Source organism: Salmo salar, chromosome ssa14 (genome assembly GCF_905237065.1).
Source record: "Salmo salar chromosome ssa14, Ssal_v3.1, whole genome shotgun sequence".
NCBI classification, from domain to species: Eukaryota; Metazoa; Chordata; class Actinopteri; order Salmoniformes; family Salmonidae; genus Salmo; species Salmo salar.
Window position 1 is genome coordinate 60,055,625 of NC_059455.1, and position 23,920 is coordinate 60,079,544.

The 23,920-nt window shown below is 43.2% G+C and overlaps 3 protein-coding genes across 8 annotated transcripts in view; 1 reads left to right on the forward strand and 2 right to left on the reverse strand.

Annotated features, from left to right (window-relative positions):
* Nucleotides 1-15,104, reverse strand: part of LOC106570056 (helicase SKI2W) — a 35,860-nt gene extending 20,756 nt beyond the window's left edge. For 2 of the 3 annotated variants that reach the window (XR_006758869.1, XM_014141997.2), the window contains exons 1-18: nt 14,894-15,104; nt 14,376-14,497; nt 13,981-14,102; nt 13,686-13,803; nt 13,359-13,476; nt 11,951-12,025; nt 11,580-11,633; nt 11,324-11,487; nt 11,021-11,182; nt 10,692-10,837; nt 10,337-10,483; nt 9,860-9,944; nt 9,630-9,736; nt 5,294-5,440; nt 4,781-4,877; nt 962-1,174; nt 624-734; nt 336-447 (exon numbers count right to left, since the gene is read on the reverse strand). Coding sequence is in view for 2 of the 3 variants with exons in the window: in XM_014141997.2 (XP_013997472.1) it covers nt 336-447; nt 624-734; nt 962-1,174; nt 4,781-4,877; nt 5,294-5,440; nt 9,630-9,736; nt 9,860-9,944; nt 10,337-10,483; nt 10,692-10,837; nt 11,021-11,182; nt 11,324-11,487; nt 11,580-11,633; nt 11,951-12,025; nt 13,359-13,476; nt 13,686-13,803; nt 13,981-14,102; nt 14,376-14,497; nt 14,894-14,906 (2,113 nt within the window). In the remaining variant the exon portion in view is untranslated. The remainder of the gene's footprint in view (nt 1-335; nt 448-623; nt 735-961; nt 1,175-4,780; nt 4,878-5,293; nt 5,441-9,629; nt 9,737-9,859; nt 9,945-10,336; nt 10,484-10,691; nt 10,838-11,020; nt 11,183-11,323; nt 11,488-11,579; nt 11,634-11,950; nt 12,026-13,358; nt 13,477-13,685; nt 13,804-13,980; nt 14,103-14,375; nt 14,498-14,893) is intronic. The other variant, XM_045694628.1, reaches the window with a different exon arrangement.
* Nucleotides 15,014-18,325, forward strand: nelfe (Negative elongation factor E). 4 transcript variants are annotated; one of them, XM_014141517.2, is made up of 11 exons: nt 15,017-15,198; nt 15,569-15,654; nt 15,916-15,988; nt 16,098-16,243; nt 16,458-16,535; nt 16,731-16,768; nt 16,872-17,131; nt 17,332-17,476; nt 17,633-17,687; nt 17,766-17,868; nt 17,953-18,325. In XM_014141517.2, exons 2-11 carry the CDS (start codon nt 15,580-15,582, stop codon nt 18,024-18,026), a joined length of 1,047 nt encoding a protein of 348 aa, XP_013996992.1. In that variant the 5' UTR covers nt 15,017-15,198; nt 15,569-15,579; the 3' UTR covers nt 18,027-18,325. The 4 variants fall into 4 exon arrangements, with proteins under 4 accessions (XP_045549603.1, XP_045549602.1, XP_013996992.1 ...); NM_001146643.1 differs by having other exon boundaries at nt 15,154-15,198; nt 16,872-17,155; nt 17,953-18,324; XM_045693647.1 differs by having other exon boundaries at nt 15,014-15,198; nt 17,633-17,868.
* A 426-nt stretch (nt 18,326-18,751) lies between these two features.
* LOC106570057 (zinc finger and BTB domain-containing protein 12) lies at nt 18,752-23,480 on the reverse strand. The gene is made up of 5 exons (XM_014142000.2): nt 23,220-23,480; nt 21,797-22,017; nt 21,266-21,460; nt 20,828-21,025; nt 18,752-20,347 (listed from the first exon to the last, which is right to left on the reverse strand). The coding sequence occupies exons 2-5, from the start codon at nt 21,998-22,000 to the stop codon at nt 19,247-19,249; spliced, it is 1,698 nt and encodes a 565-aa protein (XP_013997475.2). The 5' UTR covers nt 22,001-22,017; nt 23,220-23,480; the 3' UTR covers nt 18,752-19,246.
* Nucleotides 23,481-23,920: the final 440 nt, after the last annotated feature.

Here is a 23,920-nt window from a genome sequence, read left to right on the forward strand (position 1 = left end):
GCATAGGTTATTCTCGTTGAGCAGTGGAGATATACTCTCTAGTAAAGAACTAGTAAAGAACTAGATCCCGGCAGCCCCTCGCAAAAGGACCGTTTGAAATGCGCCAAATTAAGATTTGAATTTCGATTACAACTTGCACATAGGCTGAAGTTGCTTTAATTACTCAAGAGACTTAGAAAGTAGAGTAGGCATACCCTATAGGCCTAGTGGGTTTATTTGTATTATATTTTTATTCCGGATAGAGGTCCCCGTACCGAACGCTTCGGTACTAATACGTGTACCATTACACCCTTAATGTTGTGTATATAAACGTGTGAGGAGGGAAGAGAGCGTACCAGGCAGCAGGTTTCTGAAGCCGGTGCCATCGTGTTTCCGTATGCTGTCAAACACCACTGTCCTCGCAGGCATGTTCACTCCCATAGCAAATGTCTCAGTGGCAAACAGAACCTGAGGGAGACACATTTATTGTAAAGTGTGTTAAGACTTTGTTAAACGCACTTTAAACACATTTTGAGTTGATGACATAGGTAGAGGATGTAAGTTGGGACTTGTAATCAGACATGTCATTTCAAGACATTGACAAATCGTCACACTGATTCCAAAAACGGACCAATAACATTCACCTTTACTAGTCCCCGCGAGAACAGCATCTCAATGACCTCCTTCATGATTGGCAGGATGCCACTGTGATGCACACCGATACCCCTCTTCAGTAGGTCCCTCATAAACAGGATCTACAACATAAGAGGGGTTGGTAACAACAACTCCTAGGTTATATGTCCAAAAGTTCAATCTACATGCTACAATTGGCTATAATGTGGAATTAATAATTCCACAGTCCTGTGAGCCGATTTCATTGCATTGCTGATGGTTGCATGAAACATTTTCCAAGGAACAATGGAACATGATAGGCAGGTCTTAGTTCTCCCAGACAACAGGCCCCAGCCAGAGTGCACCCTACCTGGGGCAGCTGGCGGTCCCCTCCCCTGAGGCGTCTCAGGCTCTTCTGGAAAAAGGAGTGGATCTCGCTCTTCTCCGCCGAGCTTGTGAGGTCCATGGAGGCTAGAGAGCGGGCGTTGTCGTCGCAGCGCGTCCTGGAGAAGGTGAACGCCACCACGGGGGTCTGCTGGCGCTGGGACAGGAAGTGGAGGAGGGAAAGCCACACCGCCCGGTCCTGGTGGAGAGAGGGGTGAGAAAATGGAGCGAGAGGGAAAGAGTAAAGAAATGATACAGGGAGAAGATGGCCCATGGAGAAATGGCAAAGTAGAGAAGATGTTCAAAGACTGGCAGAAGTCCTACGATGGGCATGAGTGACAGAGAGGGTAAAGGAGACAGAGAGAGAGGGCTCTATGTTCGGCTGGCATAAAGGCGGTGCTAGTGTCAAACGTATGTTCATTGGCAATTTCGACCTGTTAAAGCCAGCTCTCTTTTATTTTCAAACTTGCACAAGGATTGGTAATTTACCTGTCTTTTATCAGCTCGCTTTTGCTCAGATGGAAGGGGTGGAAATATTTGAGTGCCAAAGTGCTAATTGCAGGCAGTGCTGGTAGGGATGTTTAAGAACCACCAAAAGCTGGTTTAAGCGGTAACGCGGTTGGTTATGGCATGAATTTTGACAGCAGAGGCATCCTATCCAGCTGTGAAGCACACTGCCCATTTGCACATGGAACAAGAGTAATGTGCTTTCGGTGCCTGTATACTATATTTTTTCCAATTTCATTTTATTTGATTAAAAACCAATATAGCCTGAACAGCTCTCAATGAAGGCAATTGTTTTGGGGGTCCTGCCCATTGCAATCGCCAAATAGTCAAGACTGTCGATAAATGGTTTGGCTCGTGAGACTGCTTGGAAATGAATCTTAAATCACAGAAGCTTTTTTTAAAACAAAGTTTCAGGGGAGCAAAATTGTGAGCTGACATTCCCTTTCAATCTACAGTGCTTACGGAAAGTATTCAGATTTTGTTACATTACAGCCTTATTCTAAAATGAATTCAATAGTTTTCTTTCTCCTCATCAATCTACACACACCCAGAGTTACCTCTGCTGCAGAGGATAAGTTCATTAGAGTTAACTGCACCTCAGATTGCAGCCGAAATAAATGCTTCACAGAGTTCAAGTAACAGACACATCTCAACATCAACTGTTCAGAGGGACTGAGTGAATCAGGTCTTCATGGTCGAATTGCTGCAAAGAAACCACTACTAAAGGACACCAAGAAGAAGAAGAGACTTGGTTGGGCCAAGAAACACGAGCAATGCACATTATAACGGTGGAAATCTGTCCTTTGGTCTGATGACTCCAAATTTGAGGCAGAGTAGGTGAACGGATGATCTCCGCATGTGTGGTTCCCACTGTGAACCATGGAGGAGGAGATGTGGGGGTGCTTTGCTGGTGACAAATTTGTCAGCGATTTATTTAGAATTCAAGGCACACTTAACCAGCATGGCTACCACAGGATTCTGCAGCGATACACCATCCCATCTGGTATGCGCTTAGTGGGACTATCATTTGTTTTTCAACAGGACAATAACCCAAAACACACCTCCAGGCTGTGTAAGGGCTATTTGACCAAGATGAGAATGAAGGAGTGCTGCATTAGATGACCTGGCCTCCACAGTCACCCGACCTCAACCCAATTGAGATGGTTTGGGATGAGTTGGACCGCAGAGTGAAGGAAAATCAGCCAACCAGTGCTCAGCATATGTGGGAAGTCCTTCAAGACTGTTGGAAAAGCATTCCTCATGAAGCTGGTTGAGAGAATGCCAAGAGTGTGCAAAGCTGTCATCAAGGCAAAGGGTGGCTACTTTGAAGAAACTCAAATATAAAATATATTTGGATTTGTTTAACACTTTTTTGGTGACTACATGATTCCATAGCTGTTATTTCATAGTTTTGTTGTCTTCACTACTTTTCTACAATGTAGAACATAGTAAAAATAAAGAAAAACCCTGGAATGAATAGGTGTGTCCAAACTTTTGACTGGTACTGTATGTCTCAACATCCCTCCCTTCTTATCTCTACATTGCATAAGTCAAAGTATTTATGACACATTTTATGATTTATGCAACCTTAAAAGAAACGTAGCCTAAAACGAAAGGGGCAGTATGTGATGGAGAAGATTTGAATTGAATTTGAATTCAAAGATGGAGGAAGCAGGCTCAAATCAGAGCAGTGCATAATGTCTTCACTATTATTTTACAATGTAGAAAACAGTAAAAATAAAGAAAAACCCTGAATAGGTGTGTCCAAACTTTTGGCTGGTACTGTATGTAAATGAGTTATCTGTTTTATAATCTTGCAAAAAATTCTAAAAACCTGTTCTGCTTTGTAATTATGGGGTATGTATTGTGTGTAAATTGATAACGGAAAAAATCTTTATTGTTTTTTTTAGAATAAGGCTGTAATGTAACAAAATGTGGAAAATGTCAAGGGTTCTGAATACTTTCTGAATGAACTGTATGTATTGTAGGCAGGCCTACATTATTTGAGCCATGCAGTTCCATTTTAGACGTGTGTAAAACCCCCTCCTTGATGTAGGCTACATGTGTCCATGTCCATCGTGAAAAGACAGATGAGAACCTCTGTGAATACCGGTGAACATTGTTTTTAGAAATGATTTTCCTGTAACAATTGCTTGTTTTCCGTTTCATATGTTCAAAACCCAAGCAGGCTGGTTCAACAGCAATGCGTTGTGTCTTTTTTATCCTGCCGATTTTAGAATAATAAAAAAACAGACTGGTTTTAATAAAATTAAACAAAAAATAAGCAAACTTATTAGAATGATTCACCGTCCTAGTTTTAAGGTGATAACACTGGTGGCCACATGTTTTTATTTAACCTTGATTTAACTTTTGACTTGCCTAGTGAAATAAAGGTTAAATTAAAAAAACTAGGAAAGTCAGTTCTTATTTTACAACGACGGCCTACCCCGGCCAAACCCTAACCTGGACAACGCTGGGCCAATTAGGCGCCGCCCTATGGGACTCCCCGATCACGGCCGGTTGTGATACAGCCAGGGATCAAACCAGGGTATGTAGTGACGCCTCTAGCACTGAGATGCAGTGCCTTAGACTGCTGCGCCACTCGGGAGCCCACATGCAATGCAACTTCTAGAGAAGTGTGAATGCGATCTGTAAGATGGTTCTAATATGTTTATAAAATATTATATTTGGAAGCAGTATTAGGGAGAGTGGACATTATCCCTTTCTCCTTATATTGGATCTTTATATGGCTCCTGTGAAAAGTTTGGATGTCTGTAAAACCTTCTATAGTCTGTGTTGCCTTGTCTGTATTATACGCCCACGATTACGGTGCCTGCAACTGTATTTAGACATAGCCTATTTGAAAGAAGTTGTTGTTTCGTTTTTATTTGAATTTGATTGGACTGCAAACATGCTCAAAATATTGTGAAAATATGGGCCAGGCTATTTAACGTACTAGGCTATAAACGGACTAACATTTCGATTGGAGTTGATGACAACACAATACAGGAAAGACCGTAAATACACAACTTGAAGCAACCACATATTTAGCCATGAAGCACGTTCTGATTGGCCAGTGAGGGGGCGAGCCTCGACACACTTACAACTTGTTTACTCATCAGAACCCAGCCGTTTCGGGCCACCGCAAGGAACTGCTCCCACAATTACGGTTGTGAAAATAGCAACAATATTTCTGACACACCACCGAACCTATAGCGCTACTGCCAGCGCTTATATTTACCATCGTGTTAGGTTTGTTAAAATAGAGCCCAGAGAGAGTAGGGGTGATATTCTGTACCTGGTTGGGTGTAGTGTTCTGAGATGGATTTTTCGTGCCAAAGGACTGTGCGTGTTTACTGGTGCGTTCCTTTTTGGCATCTATAGCAGCATAGTACCTTAAAAACAAAGAAGCCACCAACATTAAAAAGTGATCACTACATTACTCTCCATGACAACTAGAGCTGGGCGATCTGGACAAAAAGCCATATCACTATATATTGACTGATTATCACGATAACGATAAATTGAACGATAAGTTTACAACATTCATGTGCACCAGTTCCTTTTTATATTACCTTTAAAACTACTACTGCTACTACTTTGAATGCAGTGGCTATCAATTGTCCTGTTAGCAATAGTAGCAGACATTTCATTTCAAACGTCACATTCCTCTAGTAAAAGGCTACTTATCTTTATTATCGATATCAGTAAAACGTCCTGGATAAATTGTCGGTTCGGTCAGTATGGATAATTTTCGGATTACCATTCAAGCTGTTATGAGGCGTGTGTGTGTGCGAGTGCGTGTACGTACCCTTTGGTTTGCAAGTTGCCCGAAGGGTCCAGCAGTAGGAACATCTCCTTCTGGGTCTTGGTGCTGTTGCCTGTGTACAGGTAGTGCTCCAGAGGCACAGGTCTCTTCGCTGTGCTGATCACATAGATGTGCTTCTTTTTAATGCGCCTGGAGAGGAGATAGGAAGGGAGTGGAGAAACTAAAGCATCCGTACACAACTCAAAGACATCATTCCATTCATAGACTACAGGCCAACCACAACACACACTGTACATGCTCCATACTGTGGCCATAGCAACGGCTATTACTGTACTTTAACTAGGGTCAGGAGTTTTTTCTAACCACATGACTTGACCAACAAATACTCTGGGTCCTAGTTTTAGACTCAGTAGGTCATGTACTCACAAAAACATGCATGGTTTAACAGTGTCTTTCCCAACATACACTAAGGGGCCTACATGACCAAAAGTGGACACCTGTTCGTCGAACATCTCATTCCAAAATCATGGGCATTAATATGGAATTGGTCCCCCCTTTGCTGCTATAACATCCTCCACTCTTCTGGAAAGGCTTTCCACTAGATGTTGGAACATTCAGCCACAAGAGCATTAGTGAAGTCGGCACTGATGTTGTGGGTGATTAGGCCTGGCTCGGCGTTCCAATTCATCCCAAAGGTGTTCGACGGGGTTGAGGTCAGGGCTCTGTGCAGGCTAGTCAACTTCTTCCACACCGATCTCAACAAAACAATTCTGTATGGACCTCGCTTTGTGCTCAGGGGCATTGTCATGCTGAAACAGGGAAGGGCCTTCCCCAAACTGTTGCCACAAAGTTAGAAGCACAGAATTGTCAAGAATGTCAATGTATTCTGTAGCATTAAGATTTCCATTCACTGGAACTAAGGGGCCTAGCCCGAACCATGAAAAACAGCCCCAGACCATTATTCCTCCTCCACTAAACTTTACAGTTGGCCACCTGCCTTCCTCACCATCTTAAATAAGCATGCCCCATTCAAGAAATTTAGAACCAGGAACAGATATAGCCCTTGGTTCTCTCCAGACCTGACTGCCCTTAACCAACACAAAAACATCCTGTGGCGTTCTGCATTAGCATTGAACAGCCCCCGTGATATGCAACTTTTCAGGGAAGTTAGAAACCAATATACACAGGCAGTTAGAAAAGCCAAGGCTAGCTTTTACAAGCAGAAATTTGCTTCCTGCAACACAAACTCAAAAAAGTTCTGGGACACTGTAAAGTCCATGGAGATAAAGAACACCTCCTCCCAGCTGCCCACTGCAATGAGGATAGGAAACTCTCCAATAAATCCACTATAATTGAGAATTTCAATAAGCCTTTTTCTACAGCTGCTGGCCATGCTTTCCACCTGGCTACCCCTACCGCGGTCAACAGCACTGCACCCCCCACAGCTACTCGCCCAAGCCTTCCCCATTTCTCCTTCTCCCAAATCCAGTCAGCTGAAAGAGCTGCAAAATCTGGACCCCTACAAATCAGCCGGGCTAGACAATATGGACCCTTTCTTTCTAAAATGATCTGCCGAAATTGTTGCAACCCCTATTACTAGCCTGTTCAACCTCTCTTTCGTGTCGTCTGAGATTCCAAAAGATTGGAAAGCAGCTGCTGTCATCCCCCTCTTCAAAGGAGGGGACACTTTTGACCCAAACTGCTACAGACCTATATCTATCCTACCCTGCCTTTCTAAGGTCTTCGATTGCCAAGTAAACAAACAAATTACCGACCATTTCTAATCCCACCGCACCTTCTCCGCTATGCAATCTGGTTTCAGAGCTGGTCATGGGTGCACCTCAGCCACGCTCAAGGTCCTAAACGATATCGTAACCGCCATCGATAAGAAACAATACTGTGCTGCCGTATTCATTGACCTGGCCAAGGCTTTCGACTCTGTCAATCACCACATCCTCATCGGCAGACACAATAGCCTTGGTTTCTCAAATGATTGCCTCGCCTGGTTCACTAACTACTTCTCTGATAGAGTTCAATGTGTCAAATCGGAGGGCCTGTTGTCCGGGCCTCTGGTAGTCTCTATGGGGGTGCCACAGGGTTCAATTCTTGGGCCAACTCTTTTCTCTGTATACATCAATGATGTCGCTCTTGCTGCTGGTGAGTCTCTGATCCACCTCTACGCAGACGACACCATTCTGTATAGTTCTGGCCCTTCTTTGGACACTGTGTTAACAACCCTCCAGACAAGCTTCAATGCCATACAACTCTCCTTCCGTGGCCTCCAACTGCTCTTAAAAACAAGTAAAACTAAATGCATGCTCTTCAACCGATCGCTGCCCGCACCTGCCCGCCCGTCTAGCATCACTACTCTGGACGGTTCTTACTTAGAATATGTGGACAACTACAAATACCTAGGTGTCTTGTTAGACTGTAAGCTCTCCTTCCAGACTCACATCAAACATCTCCAATCCAAAGTTAAATCTAGAATTGGCTTCCTATTTCGCAACAAAGCATCCTTCACTCATGCTGCCAAACATACCCTTGTAAAACTGATCCTACCGATCCTCGACTTCGGCGATGTCATTTACAAAAAAGCCTCCAACACCCTACTCAACAAATTGGATGCAGTCTATCACAGTGCCATCCATTTTGTCACCAAAGCCCCATTTACAACCCACCACTGCGACCTGTACACTCTCGTTGGCTGGCCCTTGCTTCATACTCGTCGCCAAACCCACTGGCTCCAGGTCATCTACAAGACCCTGCTAGGTAAAGTCCCCCCTTATCTCAGCTCACTGGTCACCATAGCAGCACCCACCTGTAGCACGCGCTCCAGCAGGTATATCTCTCTGGTCACCCCCAAAGCCAATTCCTCCTTTGGCTGTCTCTCCTTCCAGTTCTCTGCTGCCAATGACTGGAACGAACTACAAAAATCTCTGAAACTAGAAACACTTATCTCCCTCACTAGCTTTAAGCACCAGCTGTCAGAGCAACTCACAGATCACTGCACCTGTACATAGCCCATCTATAATTTAGCCCAAACAACTACCTCTTCCCCTACTGTATTTATTTATTTATTTTGCTCCTTTGCTCCCCATTCTTTCTATTATTTCTACTTTGCACTTTCTTCCACTACAAATCTACCATTCCAGTGTTTTACTTGCTATATTGTATTTACTTTGCCACCATGGCCTTTTTTGCCTTTACCTCACCTCATTTGCTCACATTGTATATAGACTTATTTTCTACTCTATTATTGACTGTATGTTTGTTTTACTCCATGTGTAACTCTGTGTTGTTGTATGTGTCGAACTGCTTTGCTTCATCTTGGCCAGGTCGCAATTGTACATGAGAACTTGTTCTCAACTTGCCTACCTGGTTAAATAAAGGTTAAATAAAAAAAATTACAAAATAAATGGAACACTAGTCACTTTAATAATGTTTACATATTTTGCATTACTCATCTCTACGTATACACTACCGTTCAAAAGTTTGGGGTCACTTAGAAATGTCCTTGTTTTTGAAAGAAAATCATTTTTTGTCCATTAAAATAACAGTGATGGTTGCTGATAATGGGCCTCTGTACGCCTATGTAGATATTCCATTAAAAATCAGCCATTTCCAGCTACAATAGTCATTCACAAAATTAACAATGTCTACACTGTATTTCTGATCAATTTGATGTTATTTTAAATGGACAAAAAAATTTGCTTTTCTTTCAAAAACAAGGACATTTCTAAGTGACCCCAAACTTTTGAACGGTAGTGTATACTGTATTATATTCTATTCTACAGTATTTTAGTCTATGCCGCTCTGACATTGCTCATACAAATATTGACATATTCTTAATTCCATTCCTTTAGATTTGTGTGTATTGTTGTGAAATTGCTAGATATTACTTGTTAGATATTATTGCACTCTTGGAGCTAGAAACACAAGCATTTCACTACACCCGCAATAACATCTGCTAAACATGTGTATTTGACCAATAAAATTGGATTTGATTTTGATTTGTATGGCCTACCACTTCGCGGCTGAGCCGTTTTTGCTCTTAGTCGTTTCCACTTCACAATAACAGCACTTCAGTTGACCGGGACAGCTCTAGCAGGACAGAAATTTGACGAACTGACTTGCTGGAAAGGTGGCATTCTAAAAGTCACTGAAAGTCACTGAGCTCTTCAGTAAGGCTGTTCTGCTGTCCATGTTTGTCTATGGAGATTGCATGGCTGTGTGCTCGATTTTATACACCTGTCAGAAACGGGTGTGGCTGAAATAGCCAAATCCAGTAATTTGAAGGTCTGTCCACATACTTTTGTATATATGGTATATATGCTTTGGGTTTGGTGATGACAGGTGTAGGCAATAGTTGGCAACGTACCCGATCCACTCACTGAACTCCACAGCGTTGGGGACAGTAGCACTCAGAAGAATAATGCTGACGTGGTCGGGTAACATGATCAGAACCTCCTCCCACACCACTCCTCTCTAATAGGGAGAGATAGACAGAAAGGGAGGGAAAGAAAACGGAAGAGAATGAGATTTAGCCACACGTGTGCTTGACTAAAACAGCGAGAGAGGAAGGTTTTGAGAGTGAGGCTTCTCCGTTACCTCAGCATCATTGATGTAGTGAACCTCATCAAAGATCACCCACTCTAAATCTCTGATGACCTCCGAACCGTTATAGAGCATGGACCTACAAGAGAGAGCGGGAGGGAGGGAGAAAGTGTCAGTCAAACAAACAGTACATGGGAAAGAATCACTCAGTGTTACATAGTTAGTAAGCTGATGTATAGGCCTACATGGATAGGGGTATGTAAAAATATAACCATGGTATGCGTTCAATTAGACAGTATAAAAACAGTGTTCCATAGGGTTAATGTGTGATATAATGTGTCATTTTATATTATAATGTGTAATGTTTGGTGTATATGATGTACTGTATATGTTACAATCCCCCATAGAGCGGAGCTTGGTCCTAGAGGCGTGGAGGTATAACGTGACAGTGTGATATAATGTGTACAGTTATATAATAATGTGACATGTTTTCTAAGTGATTGATATGATGTACTGTATATGTTACGTCACCTCAATATCTCAGTGGTCATGATAAGACAGGAGGCTTCAGGACTCAGCTGTACGTCACCGGTCAGAAGCCCCACGTCCCCAAAGGTGGTCTTGAAGTCCCGGAACTTCTGATTGGACAGCGCCTTGATGGGGGAGGTGTAGATGGTCCTATCAGAAGGTGCAAATAGATGGAGAGGTTAGATTGCACCAGAGGCGATTAGATGGCCTAACATGGAAAACCAGGAACAACTCAATTTCCTATTCGTCCATTTCAATGATTCAGGTCAAAACATCAGGAATTTCTAATAAATCCCATATTTTTACCCTGTTGGATTAAAGATTTTAGAGAATATGACAAATGTGTAAATACACACACCTGGTCATGTGCTTCTGTGAGAGTGCTATGGCGTATTCTGCCACCACGGTTTTGCCTGCTGATGTGTGAGCTGCCACAAACACAGAGTCATGGGCCTCCAGCCTCAACACTGCCTGCTTCTGGAACACGTCCAACTCAAAGGGATACTGGGAGAGGTGGGGATCACATTAGTATTGTGGGATGAACAAGGTTCTGTGCCAATAAGGGATTAGACTAATGTCATAACACTACAAAATAAAACTACATGGGACTAATCAACACATTCATCATCGACATATTCAACTTCATTTATCAAACCAACAACATATTTTGTCATTACAGCACAGTACCTTGAAGGCAGGGTTAGGGATACGTTTGTAGAAGTCACCGCAGGGGGTGTTGATGTTTATTGGGATTGCCCATCTCTTCTTCTCCTCCTGGCCCTCTGCTGGTTTGGTCGTTCCTCCATCTTTCTTCTCTGTAGAGGTGGTCCCAGGTGTAGAGGGAGAGTCCTACAGGAGGAAATAAACAACCACCTTTTAGTATATGAACATGATAAACCACAGAAGCTAAGTTAGAGGGGAAACTACATTTGAGATGTAGATTGTATTTGTCAATAAACAACAGAAAAAATATATATATTTATTGAATACCTTGATCCCCAGGTCTTCCAGGCTGTTGGTTCTGGGCAGTTTGGGTGCGTTTCCACTTCCGTGGCCTTTCTCCTTCTCCTCTGCCTCAGGCTGGGAGTCTATGATGTCATCAAAGGTGGACAGCAGGGACAGGAGATTGATTTCTCCCTTTGTGGTTTTGGCATCTTCATAGAGAATTTTAAAAAAAGAAAGAAAACGTATTATATATTTGTCCAAGCCAAGAGGATAACCTTTAGGAACAAATGGCCATTCAAACCTTTGTCACTGAAGTCCATCCCAACTTTCAGTCCAGGGGGCACTGTGAGTAACCCTAAGGTAAAGGGAAATACATACTGTATATTACTTACATACACATGAAATAAGCCAAGCAAGAAACACATATGCTCAATAACAAAAAGATCTGTCTAATCACTAAAATCTGTATTCTGATTTTTGAAGAGAACCATTTGGTTCCTAGGGAACAGCACACACACTGTTTTTTTTTTACTTCAAAGATTCCTTCAGTCTGCATTTTCATTGTAAAGCAAGCATCCCGCCTCACAATAACCCCCCTCACTGTGCACAGGCAGTCTTTGGTATGACAATTGCCCCTTCACCATTTCAACCCCATAAAAAATGTAAAATCACCGTTCTCAAAGTCTATGTCCTCCTCCAGCTCGGATTTCTTCTTGATTTGTTCCAGTGTCAGCTCCTCCATACCACCTATGTGACAACATAAAGATATAATATTTATATTCTATATTTGACTAAAGGGAAGATATAATTTACAACAAACATTTATTATACATCTCAGAGCCATATACACATACACTACATGACCAAAGGTATGTGGACACCTGCTCGTCAAACATCTCATTCCAAAATCAAAGGGGATTAATGATTCTGCGAAGGCTTTCCACTAGATGTTGGAACATTGCTGCGGGGACTTGCTTCCATTCAGCCACAAGAGAATTAGTGAGGTCGGGCACTGATGTTGGGCGATTAGGCCTGGCTCGCAGTCGGTGTTCCAATTCATCCCAAAGATGTTTGATGGGGTTGAGGTCAGGGCTCTGTGCAGGCCAGTCAAGTTCTTCCACACCGATCTCAGCAAACCATTTCTGTATGGACCTTGCTTTGTGCACGGGGCATTGTTATGTTGAAACAAGAGAGAACCTTCCCCAAACTGTTGCCACAAAGTTGGAAGCACAGAATCGTCTAGAATGTCATTGTATGGTGTAGCGTTAAGATTTCCCTTCACTGGAACTAAGGGGCCTAGCCCGAATGATGAAAAACAGCCCCAGACCATTATTCCTCCTCCACCAAACTTTACAGTTGGCACGATGCATTCGGGGCAGGTAGCGTTCTCCTGGCATCCGCCGAACCCATATTAGTCCGTCAGACTGCCAGATGGTGAACCGTGATTCATCAATCCAGAGAACGAGTTTCCACTGCTCCAGAGTCCAATGCCGGCGAGCTTTACACCACTCCAGCCAATGCTTGGCATTGCGCATGGTGATCTTAGGCTTGTGTGCGGCTGCTCGGCCATGGAAACCCATTTCATGCATCTCCAGACGAACAGTTATTGTGCTGACGTTGCTTCCAGAGGCAGTTTGGAACTCAGTAGCGAGTGTTGCAACCGAGGATAGACGATCTTTACACGCTACGCGCTTCAGCACTCAGCGGTCCCATTCTATGAGCTTGTGTGGCCTACCACTTCGCAGCGGAGCTATTGTTGCTCCTAGACATTTCCACTTCACAATAACAGCACTTACAGTTGACCGGGGAAGATCTAGCAGGGCAGAAATTAAACAAAGTGACTTGTTGGAAAGGTGTCATCCTATGACGGTGCCACGTTGAAAGTCACTGAGCACTTCAGTAATGCCATTCTACTGCCAATGTTTGTCTATGAAGGTTGCATGGCTGTGTGCTAAATTATATACACCAGCCAGCATGGATGTGGTTGAAATAGACAATAATTTGAAGGGGTGTCCACATACTTTTGTATATATAGTGTGTATGGCTCTGATAATATACTTAGGTAATGAGTCAGACCCACCGGGCATAAACGGGTAGTTGGTGTTGCTTCCTCGTAGGCTCTCAGAGGGATTAGGGTTTGGTGGACGTTGCAGGGACATAGAATTCTTAGCAGAGATGCCTGTGTCCCCCAGTAACACCTGGATAGAGAGTGACATTTAATGACACTGGGTTTCAAAATGTGTATGAAAATCAAAGTAGACCTTTCAATAAGATTAGTAGATCCCCACTCAGGGAAGTGCTACAATTTTGAATGTTCCCATTGAGTCACATCATGATCATAGCTGTATGATTAGGACACACAGACTAAGACAGCATAGCTAGGTAAGATCTGACTCCTAGTATGTACCTCAGTGAAGTCCAACAACATTCCTGTTGTTGGATCTCTGACTACTGAGATGCCAGAGTGCAGAGGAGACAGAGCACAATGGAGAAGAGAGTCTATATGAACATCTCTCTCAGCCAGCCTAGAGGAAAACAAGTCTGTTACCGCAAGTTAATTCTGTGACCATTTGGTACCACAGCCTCATCTGGACCACTGAATTCCCCTTATAAACACCACTTCGAAAGAAAGATTTACATTGCATCAAAGCAATAAAAAGTAAAGAAGTAAAAACCCTAATAAGAAATGTAAGCAGACTTACTTCAGAAACCTGTGGAAGGCAGCGTCGGTATCGTGTATGGGAAGCCAGGCAGGGTCGCGTAGAAAGCGCTTCTCTACCTCTGTCTCCAGGCTCACACTAGTGGGAGGGAGTCCATGAGGGAGCTGTAGATAAAAGAATGATAGAAATACATAAGGAATATAATGGGCTGGAGAGATTGGATAGTTTTCAACCTTTCCTCTAAACTTGATGGCGGGCCTTTGCGGATCTGAAGGACACGGGTAGGTAGGTAGGTGAGACCTACTGTAAAAACTTAACTTAGACAAATAGATAGGTAGATGGAATATATTGCTTGGCAGTCCTTTTCATATCTGTAGAAATGGCAGGGCGAGTTTTCAAATAAGAATCCAACCACACACTGAGACTCTCATACTGACCGAACTTTGTGGAGGCAGGGGCTGGTCATTGGGCTGTGGATGTGTGATGAGCTCAAACCTGCCAGAGCAACCCATCTCCAGCAGGGATATAGGGAGGTCTGTGGGGCCCACAGCGGGCAGATCTATGGAGAGAGAGAGAGAGAGAGAAATGGGATTGGGATGAAGAGCCTAGTTTCTGTGGACTGTCCTCTATCATACAATACAATAGAGTCCATTGTATATATTAATGCACATACACATATTGCAATGTCATCATGTACTGCTTTAGCTGATAAGATTCTGCCTATAACAGGTTGGACATATTGGGAGTGACTACATTTCTGCTACATGAATGACAGCTGAGCTGGCTACTGTAGTTAACGTTAGCTAGGCTAACCAAAGTTGTCATATTCGCCAGTAAACTGTACTGCTAGCAAGTTTAGTGCAAGTTACTTTAAAGCAAAGCTTACAGCAATGGTCTTAAACGTATGTCTAATGCATTAACTGTAAATATTATCTAACGTTTAATTGTCCTTTACCTATTCTTTCCATTTCTCCACCGCAGATGAAAGTCGGAAATGGCCAAGTTTGGTATGCGGAAGTAGGTAAAATTGCCAAACGTAATATAAATATCTCAATATTAATGCATTATTTTACTAACTGTTGTCAAGTGTATGCCATGCATTTCTTATAATTGACTTATTCCCGCAATTTTAGCAGGTTAAATAGTATTTTTTCTTATTCATGCACCCCTACCAACATTATACGTCATATTCATGCGCCCTTTGTTTTTGTGTTCATGAAGGAGCGAGTGATTAAAAGTAGCTACAATAAGGTTACAGAGGTAACAACGTAATTAAATTTCTAAATACAGTAGTGTGAATGTAGTATATTTATTAATTGCTGTAGTCTGAACGCTACATTACCGTATTGTTGATAAGCAATGTAATACTTTCCACTGCCCTGTGTAACACATAATGTAACTAGCTAGAAGTAGCTAACTAGCCTTAGCTAACAATCTAACGTAACGCTTAAAATGTTGTCAGATGCATGCAGAATGTAGAAAGAGAAACTCCTGTGGTCGTGAACAACGTGTATATTATCGTTTTTGAGTTCATACTATAGAGTTGAATTCAACCACACTTGTGTATTTATGTGCATTGTGTTGTGCAAATGTGTCCACTATTCTGGTCCTTTTTCACAATGCTTTCCAGCTGGGTTCAACATGGTGGTGTTCCCAAGCTCCTTGACAGAGGAAGAGGAGTCTCTGCAGAAGAAATATGCCAAACTCAAGAAAAAGGTGAGAAACTCAAAGAATCTCCTCACTCCACTTGATTAGAGAGAACTCTATCCATGTAACTGTATCCTGCTGCTGACAATGAGATGTGACACTGCACCCACATTTGCAGATGTGATTAGGGGTAGGCCTTTATTAAATCAATATTCACCTGTCAGCCATCATCATCATCACACTCATAATGTTGAAAGTTAGATATCATCATTATAATGTTACCAAACTCTGATTGTTCACCTCTTACTCTCGCTCTCTCCTCACCTATAGAAAAAGGCCCTGCTGGCTTTGAAGAAGCAGCAGAGTTCAACCAGCCAGACCAATCAGAGTGGATTGAAGCGCAGTATGGGCTTTGTCTTCACTTTTTAAGAAGTTAACTCTTTAAAACTGTATTACTAAGCAGATATTTGGTCTAAGTTGATTAAGTTGCATCTACTTTCTCTGTCCTCTAGCTTTGTCAGACCAGCCTGTGCTAGATACAGCGACAGCTACAGAGCAGGCGAAGATGCTGATCAAGTCTGGGGCCATCAGTGCTATCAAGTCAGAGAACAAGAACTCTGGCTTCAAGCGCTCTAGAACGCTAGAGATCAAGCTCAAGGTAAGATACAACATGCAATATGTAAGGATGTGTAATGTAGTAGTAGGAATTGATCATAGAATAAATTATTTATATAATGAATATACATTAATATGTATAAAGCTGAAAGGTGCAAATGCCTCTTAAATGTGACACATACACTAGTCTGATGGAACTCAAACTTATAAATGTATGGTCTAGTAATGATTTGTTATATTTTCTTTCCGTTTACCAGGATCCAGAGAAAGTCCCAGGCCCTGTGGCTTTCCAACCATTCCAAAGGAGCATGTCCACAGATGATGAGCTTTCTGAGGTAAAGTGAGAATGACATGACATCCCATTTTAAAATCATCGAATGAATTGATGTACTTTACCTACAAAATGGCATGCTTTTACAGTATTTTACCAATGCTGTCTGACTGTATTGTGGCCACAGAACCAGTGACTTTGAAAAAATATGTTCTTGAGAACTGATGCTGCTACTTTACATTTGACATTTCTACTTCAGGCTGGCAAAAGAGCCCACAGAAAATCTCTGTACGAGAGGTAAGCCTAAAAGCTCTGATGAATAATAGAGTAGGTCATGTTTTCTACACTGGTTCTCTGTATAAGGCGGTTTAAAATCTTTTCCTCTGTGGCTCTCCAACAGCTTCATCACTCCAGGCGACCGGGCAGCTCGTGATGAGGAGGAGGAAGGTGGCCTGTCCACCAGCAAAGACATAGAGCGAGAGAGAGACAGAGGAGACCGAGAGATGGACAGAGAGAGAGAGCGTGACAGAGAGAGGGAGAGAGACCGAGGCAGCGGCGACCGGGGCAGGGACAGAGAGCTGCGAGACCGCGAGAGGAGCGAGAGAGACAGGAGCCGGGACAGAGAGCGTGACCGGGAAAGGGGAGGAGACAGAGAGTCACGTGAGCGAGACGGACCATTCAGACGTGAATATTCTTTTACTGAACTTCTGTCTTTTATGTCTTTAATCACTGGCATTCTTAAAAGGATGTTCCAATCAAAATACAAGTTCAAAGAGCGAATAATGGTACTTTTTTTCTTCCCCCTTATCTTCTCTCTCTCTCTCTCTCTCTCTCTCTCTCTCTCTCCCTTTCCCTCTCAGGATCAGACTCATACCCGGAGCGGAGGGGGGTGAGGAAGGGGAATACGGTGTATGTGTATGGAACTGGCCTTGTGGAGGACAGCCTGCGCTTAGCCTTCTCCCAACATGGCACCATCATTGACCTGTCCATGGACTCCCAACGCAAGTAGGGCTACATAACTACAATGTTGAGATTTTACATCCATGTGACAGTGTGTGATTGTGTTTTTAAATGTTTTGTAATTGAAAACTAGTCCAGTAAGTCCCTTACTGTTTTGTTGTTTGATGGCTAATGAACACAACCCTGTTTTTCTCTTTCTAGCTGTGCATTCATCACCTTTGAAAAGATGGAGTCTGCAGACCAGGCTGTAGCAGAGGTAAGTATAGCTCTAGCTCCCTCTCCCAACTTAATTCATTATAGTGTAAAACCTATAATCTATACACTCTTCTCCCAGTTGAATGGAAGCACAGTGGGAGATGTCCCCATAAAAGTCAGCATCGCTAGGAAGCAGCCCATGCTGGAGGCAGCCACCGGCAAATCTGTCTGGGCCACTCTGGGTAAATATCAGAGTCAAACACAGATCGGAATAACAAGCAGTGTGACAGTGTCAACTCTGGATTCATGTATTCTTTCTCTCCCAGCTGTGCAGAACAGTGCCAAAGGCTCCTACCGAGACAAGAGGAACCAAGTTGTGTACAGTGAGGATTTCCTATGAGCTGGGGGGCGTGCTGCATTGGAGATCTGTAAGGAGTAGTAATCAATGATTTAGTGTTAGCTTTGTTTGTATGCTTTTTTCTATATTGCATTTTGAGTTTGTTGTTGATTGCCTGTTAGTCCGATACAGCACCACGTGTCAGTTGTTCTGAGTAGGTGCTACATTTCTATTCATGGCCAGGATGTGTAATGGCAATGACCACGTGAAAAGAGATGTGGTGGTTGGCATGGTGGCCTGGTCTTGCTCTTGTAACCAGGGGATTCATTGTTTTGGGGAGCTCAATAAATCACTTCAATACATTTGTTCATCTGGTTGTCTTGCTTTGAATCAAAGGGGCCAATTAGATTTGGCACTGTATCAATGTAATACAGTGTAATTGTGTTATCAGTCTCATAGTTGTAGGCCTCACATGTATCCATTATATGGTTCCTTTGGAATAGCACATGATACAGTGCAGAGATATACTTACATTAGCATGTCTGCTGAGCACACCAAGTCACATGTAATTTCATGCACAACAGTACACAAGTGTCTCACGAGTCATATGTGTAAGCGTGCATTGCACAAAGTGTATGGCAAATTACTATTTGTCCTTTGTGATGAACATGACTATGGAATAACTGAGCCTACTGTATTTTGGATCCCTCTTTAAATGAAGTGTCTTAGTAGTAAGTACACGTTGTTACAAATAAGTGTGTAGCTGTAATTACACATTACGAATCAGATTGTATGCACCAACATCCAGTGTTTAATAAGAAGCTCACCTTCTCAAATACACAAAAATATTTTATTGTTCAGCCAGTGAGTTAAAATGAGACAGATCTAAAACTGAGGTTTACACAACTCCAGTCCTCCAGAACCACGGTCGTGTAGGTCATCGTTCCCCCCTTCAATTAAATAAGATAAAAGATAAATAATCAATCCATGTCATTGACTGGCCAGATAAAACCAGCATACACGTCGGCCCATTAGGAGGACCAGAGTTGTGCACCCCAGGTCTAAAAGGAGGGGTTTTCCCTTTCAAGTTCTTAGTTGGTCCCTCCAGCACACACCTACCTCTTCTCCAGCCCTCAAATCTGAAGGCACACTCCAAACCACTCTTGGCCATTAGGGCAAAAGGCACACAGGCACATATCTGCTTGCTTGAATAACCCCTCTTTACCTCCAACCGCAACCTGTAATGCTTAGTCAATGAGAGTACACTTTGGCCAGTGTTCTTGTCAAAAGTCAAATCTGTCCTGAGTGTCTCCCTCTCCTTCCCCTGGCCCTGCCACTCTCTCCATCTCAACCTGTGCCTCCAGGCTGTTCTGAGCGGTTGTCTTCCCGTGCTGCTCTTTGAGGTGGCGCCGCAATGCCGGCTTGTGAGCAAAGCGTGAGTGGCAGTAGGCGCAGCAGTGGGGCCGCTCGCCGCTGTGCAAGTTCATGTGATCGCACAGCGTGGACTTCTGCGTGAATGTCTTGTCGCAGAGCTGGCAGCGGTGGACTTTGGCACCGCGGTGCACGGTCATGTGGCGGTTGAGGTTGCTGGAGTGGTTGAAGTGCTTGCCACAGCAGGGGCACACGTACAGCAAGTGGGTGGCGCGCGAGTGGACGGCCAGGGAGTGGGCAGAGGGGAAGGTCAGGCTGCATTGCTCGCAAGCCACCGGCCCCGCTGTGCTGGAGGTGGAGCCTACCTCTGCGACAGACTCATCCCCCACCTCGTCACCACCTGTTGGCACAGCCGACATCCCCATATTACCCTCCCCTCCATCACCACTGGGGTCGTCCAGGCTGTAGTGGATCGGCCCATTCCCATCCCGGGGCACCAGCTCCTCTCCCTGAGAGTCCCCCATCCCGTAGTCTAGTCGTGGGAGCTCGCTCCCCGAGAGGAACGCTGACCTCGTGGCTTCCTGGCTGAAGTCCAGGCCGAAGCTCTGCATCATCTCTGCCCCGGTGGGCAGACGCCATGCCTCCTGGTACTGCATACCTAGAGGCCTCCTCTCCCTCTCACGGTACGATCCACGCTTCCTCTTGAAGCCCCTCCCCTGGCCCACTTTCGGTGAGTCGGCGGTGAGTCGCCGCCTCCAGGCGCGGAGCCCTTCCCTCTCGAAGCTGCTGATGCGGATAGCCATTTCGGCTGGGGTCACGTCGTCCCCCTCACCCCCTCCCACTATGACACTGTCTGCATCTGGGTACTGGCCCCCCTGATGGCCCTCTGTGGCTTCCTCACCGCCCTCCTCTACCTCTCGCCTCTCTTCCGGCTCCTGCTCCTGTCCATCCTCGATGCAGACCCGGAACACGTCATAATCGTCCCTGCCCTCGTCCTCCTCTGTTACCCTCACCTGGAACACAATTGAGACCGATTTGAGTGTGCTAGTAATCAATGTCCTTGGTAGCTACCAGACCTGGGTTCAAAAACTATTTCAAATATCTCAATTACTTTCACATACATTCTAAGTATTTATTTGTATTTGAAAGGACAGTTGAATATTTTAATGCATTTGGAAATACTAAAATACACCGACTCAAATACACTCCCATGCATTTAACTCAGGGATTTAAAAATAGTATTTGAAACTACTCTCAAATACAATTTGAAAGACTATTTGGTTTTTACAAATAACCATTAAAATACTAAACCATGTATCTTTTTTTGGGCAGTGTATTTGAAAATACAATATTTTAAAAATACTCAAATACATATACTACTATTATGTTGACACAATACAGTAACTCTGCTGTTGTAGAGAGTACATGATTCTCACCCATTTATAGATCCAGAGATGGATGCACTGGTAAGTTTTGTTCCTGACTCTACTTACCTTGATCTCATCCAGAGTGTTATGTTCGTCATCGTGTCGTATATCTGTCTTAGTGTTTGAGTCTGTATGGTCATCAGCCTGAGACTGTATAGGGCTGTGAGGCTGCAGTGAGGGGGAATGATCAGTAGAGGTCGACATAAGGGATTGACTGCTGCCACTGACTGTCACTGGCAGTGAGTGACTCTCTTCTGACTTGATCTGAAAATGAGCGGTGGAGAGAAAAAGAATGAAGTCGAGCCGATTGAATGTCGTCACAGGTAGAACAATCTGACAGTCAACACTGCAAATCCAGCCTTTGTTGAATCACATAGTAGACTAGTATTTGCTTTCTACAACTGAAATGTATATTAACGTTTTATGTTGTGATTGCCAACCAATGCTTCAATAGGGTGCCTACGACTAAACACCAATAAACACTAACCAAAATAAGTAACTAACCTTTGGTGAGCTGGGGTTCCTTGGCTGCATGTACTTTCCCAGGGCTCCCCGGCACTTCCCCACAACATGCTCCATCTGCAGGTAGCTAGCGGCCGTCAGGTAATTCACTATCTCCTTGGGGCTGAACTGCAGCACACCGGTGTAACAGGACTGGAGCAGCTCACATACCACCGAGGAGCTGTGAAGGACTGACACCTAGAGGGCAAAATAGGACAAAAACATACCAGTTATTTTGCTGTTACGTCTCAAGAGATGTTTCCTATGATCAATCGTGTTAGCCATAAGTGTCATATCCTGCAAGACTTGTGATAGTATCTACTCGACTGAACCATAATGAGGACTGGAACCACAGCTGGCGTGATACATCTGCGAGCTTCCCAGGACAAAGATATGCCTATTAAAAACAGTCAGATCATTGAAAGGGCATGTGACAAGAAGTGTCAGGGGCTAGTATATCAGCTGAAGCTGACACAACATTTATCAGACATAACCCAAATAGTGTGTATCAAGGTGGCTTTCACTGGCATCCACCTGCAGTTCAGAGGAAGGGTTAAGCAGGAACTGGTCCCTGAGGAAGGGGGAGCAGGCAGCCAGGACCACTTTGTGTCCCCGGAACGTCTGCCTGCCGCTGGCCACGATGGTGATGTCACAGAACTGCTGCCTGGACCTCAGAGAGTTCATGCTCTTTAGGGTGGCGTCACCGTGACCAGGCAACCGGAAACACAGCACCTCCATCTTAGCTACTGTGGTGCCTATATGAGACACGAAGAGGACATTCTTGACATTATGCAATTATCATGTAAAATATGTAGTACCAGTCAGGTTTGGACACACCTACTCATTCAAGGGTTTTTCATAATTTTTTTTATATTTTCTACATTGTAGAATAATAGTGAAGACATCAATACTATAAAATAACACATATGGAATCATGTAATAACCAAAAAAGTGTTTAACAAATCAAAATGTATTTTATATTTGAGATTCTTCAAAGTAGCCACCCTTTGCTCTTTCACACTCTTGGCATTCTCTCAACCAACTTTATGAGGTAGTCACCTGGAATGCATTTCAATTAACAAGTGTGCCTTGTTAATTCATCATGAAGCTGGTTGAGAGAATGCCAAGAGTGTGCAAAGCTGTCATCAAGGCAAAGGGTGGCTACTTTGAAGAATCTGTTTAACACTTTTTTTGGTTACAACATATGTGTTATTTCATAGTTTCACTATTATTATACAATGTAGAATGTTTGACTGGTACTAATATATATACAATGTTTGACTGGTACTAATATATGTAAAAAATGTAGCATCTGGATCAACCTAAGGGAAACTTGGCACTTTTGGGGGTCTGGACATTTCTCCAGCTTGTCATACTGGCCAAATTCAGACCAGAAAGAGAGCGAGAGAGACGCAAAGTTGTACAAGAGGCATGGTGTTGTCTACTATTCTTTAAAGAGTAAAAGCACAACAGCTTCCATATCTCGGGTTGACAATCAACATTCCCTGTGATTCTGAGCTGATGGTCATGTTAGACAGAGAAGGTCAAGTCATTGTTCACTTGTTTTGTTTTCAAGTCAAACAGGTCACAACGAGTAACTGAAATCAGGCATATGATATGGCTCTCTATAACAAAGTAAACAATCAAGCTACTACTAGCCTAGGTTGAAGATAACCATTAATGTTATATATTTTTCGACCTCGCTACATACTACTGCTAACGTTACTAGGTAGCTAGTTAGCACTAGCAGCATGTGCTTAGGTCAATTGTGCAGGTTGTAAATTTCGCCAACGGTAACGTTATTGTGTATCCAACCCCTCTCGTAGCTACCCAGCTAACTTAGTAGTACCAAGCTAGTTTGTTGCCCCCCTTGCAGGCCAATGTCAACTAGCTAGCAACAAGACCCTTGCATTAAAAGCCAATAAATCCGACATTAGCTAGTTTAGTGTTTCCTTACCTGCTATTACTGTAGATATCTTTATATCTCCTTAATATATGTTTTGTTGTGGAGTAACTAGGCACTCATTCGTTGTATGTTAGCCAACACGCTACAGAGCAAGCTAGTATGTTTACTTTGTTTAACTAGCTAACGGTCGTCACTAGTTACCAAAGCCACTATGTCATAAACCTCGCCTCTACTCTATTTCTACAAATTATCTTCTTAAAATTGTATTAATAAACCTAACCTTAACCACACTGCTAACTTTATGCATAACATACAATTAAGCCCCCCCCCCCCCTCATTTTAAAATTATTTTTTTAAATTATTTTTTAAATGAATTTTATGATTTAGTTAGCGATTTCTTTACGTGAGTGGACCATCACTTCCCCTGACTATAGCTCGCCAGGCATTTTTTTAAAGGGAAAGACACAAAAAGGAACGTCTGAAAACTTAGCTACAGTTGAAGCCCGAAGTTTACATACACCTTATCGAAATACACTGCTCAAAAAAATAAAGGGAACACTAAAATAACACATCCTACATCTGAATGAATGAAATAATCTTATTAAATACTTTTTTTCTTTACCTAGTTGAATGTGCTGACAACAAAATCACACAAAAATAATCAATGGAAATCCAATTTATCAACCCATGGAGGTCTGGATTTGGAGTCACACTCAAAATTAAAGTGGAAAACCACACTACAGGCTGATCCA

Excerpts from the sequence above, each read along its gene's own strand:
- nelfe (XM_045693646.1), top strand. The coding sequence starts at position 15,580 with ATGGTGGTGTTCCCAAGCTCCTTGACAGAGGAAGAGGAGTCTCTGCAG. Across the intron at positions 15,655-15,915 it reads ATGCCAAACTCAAGAAAAAG|AAAAAGGCCCTGCTGGCTTT; the intron begins GTGAGAAACTCA and ends CCTCACCTATAG. Across the intron at positions 15,989-16,097 it reads TCAGAGTGGATTGAAGCGCA|CTTTGTCAGACCAGCCTGTG; the intron begins GTATGGGCTTTG and ends TCTGTCCTCTAG.
- LOC106570057 (XM_014142000.2), bottom strand. The coding sequence starts at position 22,000 with ATGGAGGTGCTGTGTTTCCGGTTGCCTGGTCACGGTGACGCCACCCTA. Across the intron at positions 21,026-21,265 it reads GGAACCCCAGCTCACCAAAG|ATCAAGTCAGAAGAGAGTCA; the intron begins GTTAGTTACTTA and ends GCTCATTTTCAG. Across the intron at positions 20,348-20,827 it reads ACACTCTGGATGAGATCAAG|GTGAGGGTAACAGAGGAGGA; the intron begins GTAAGTAGAGTC and ends ATTGTGTTCCAG.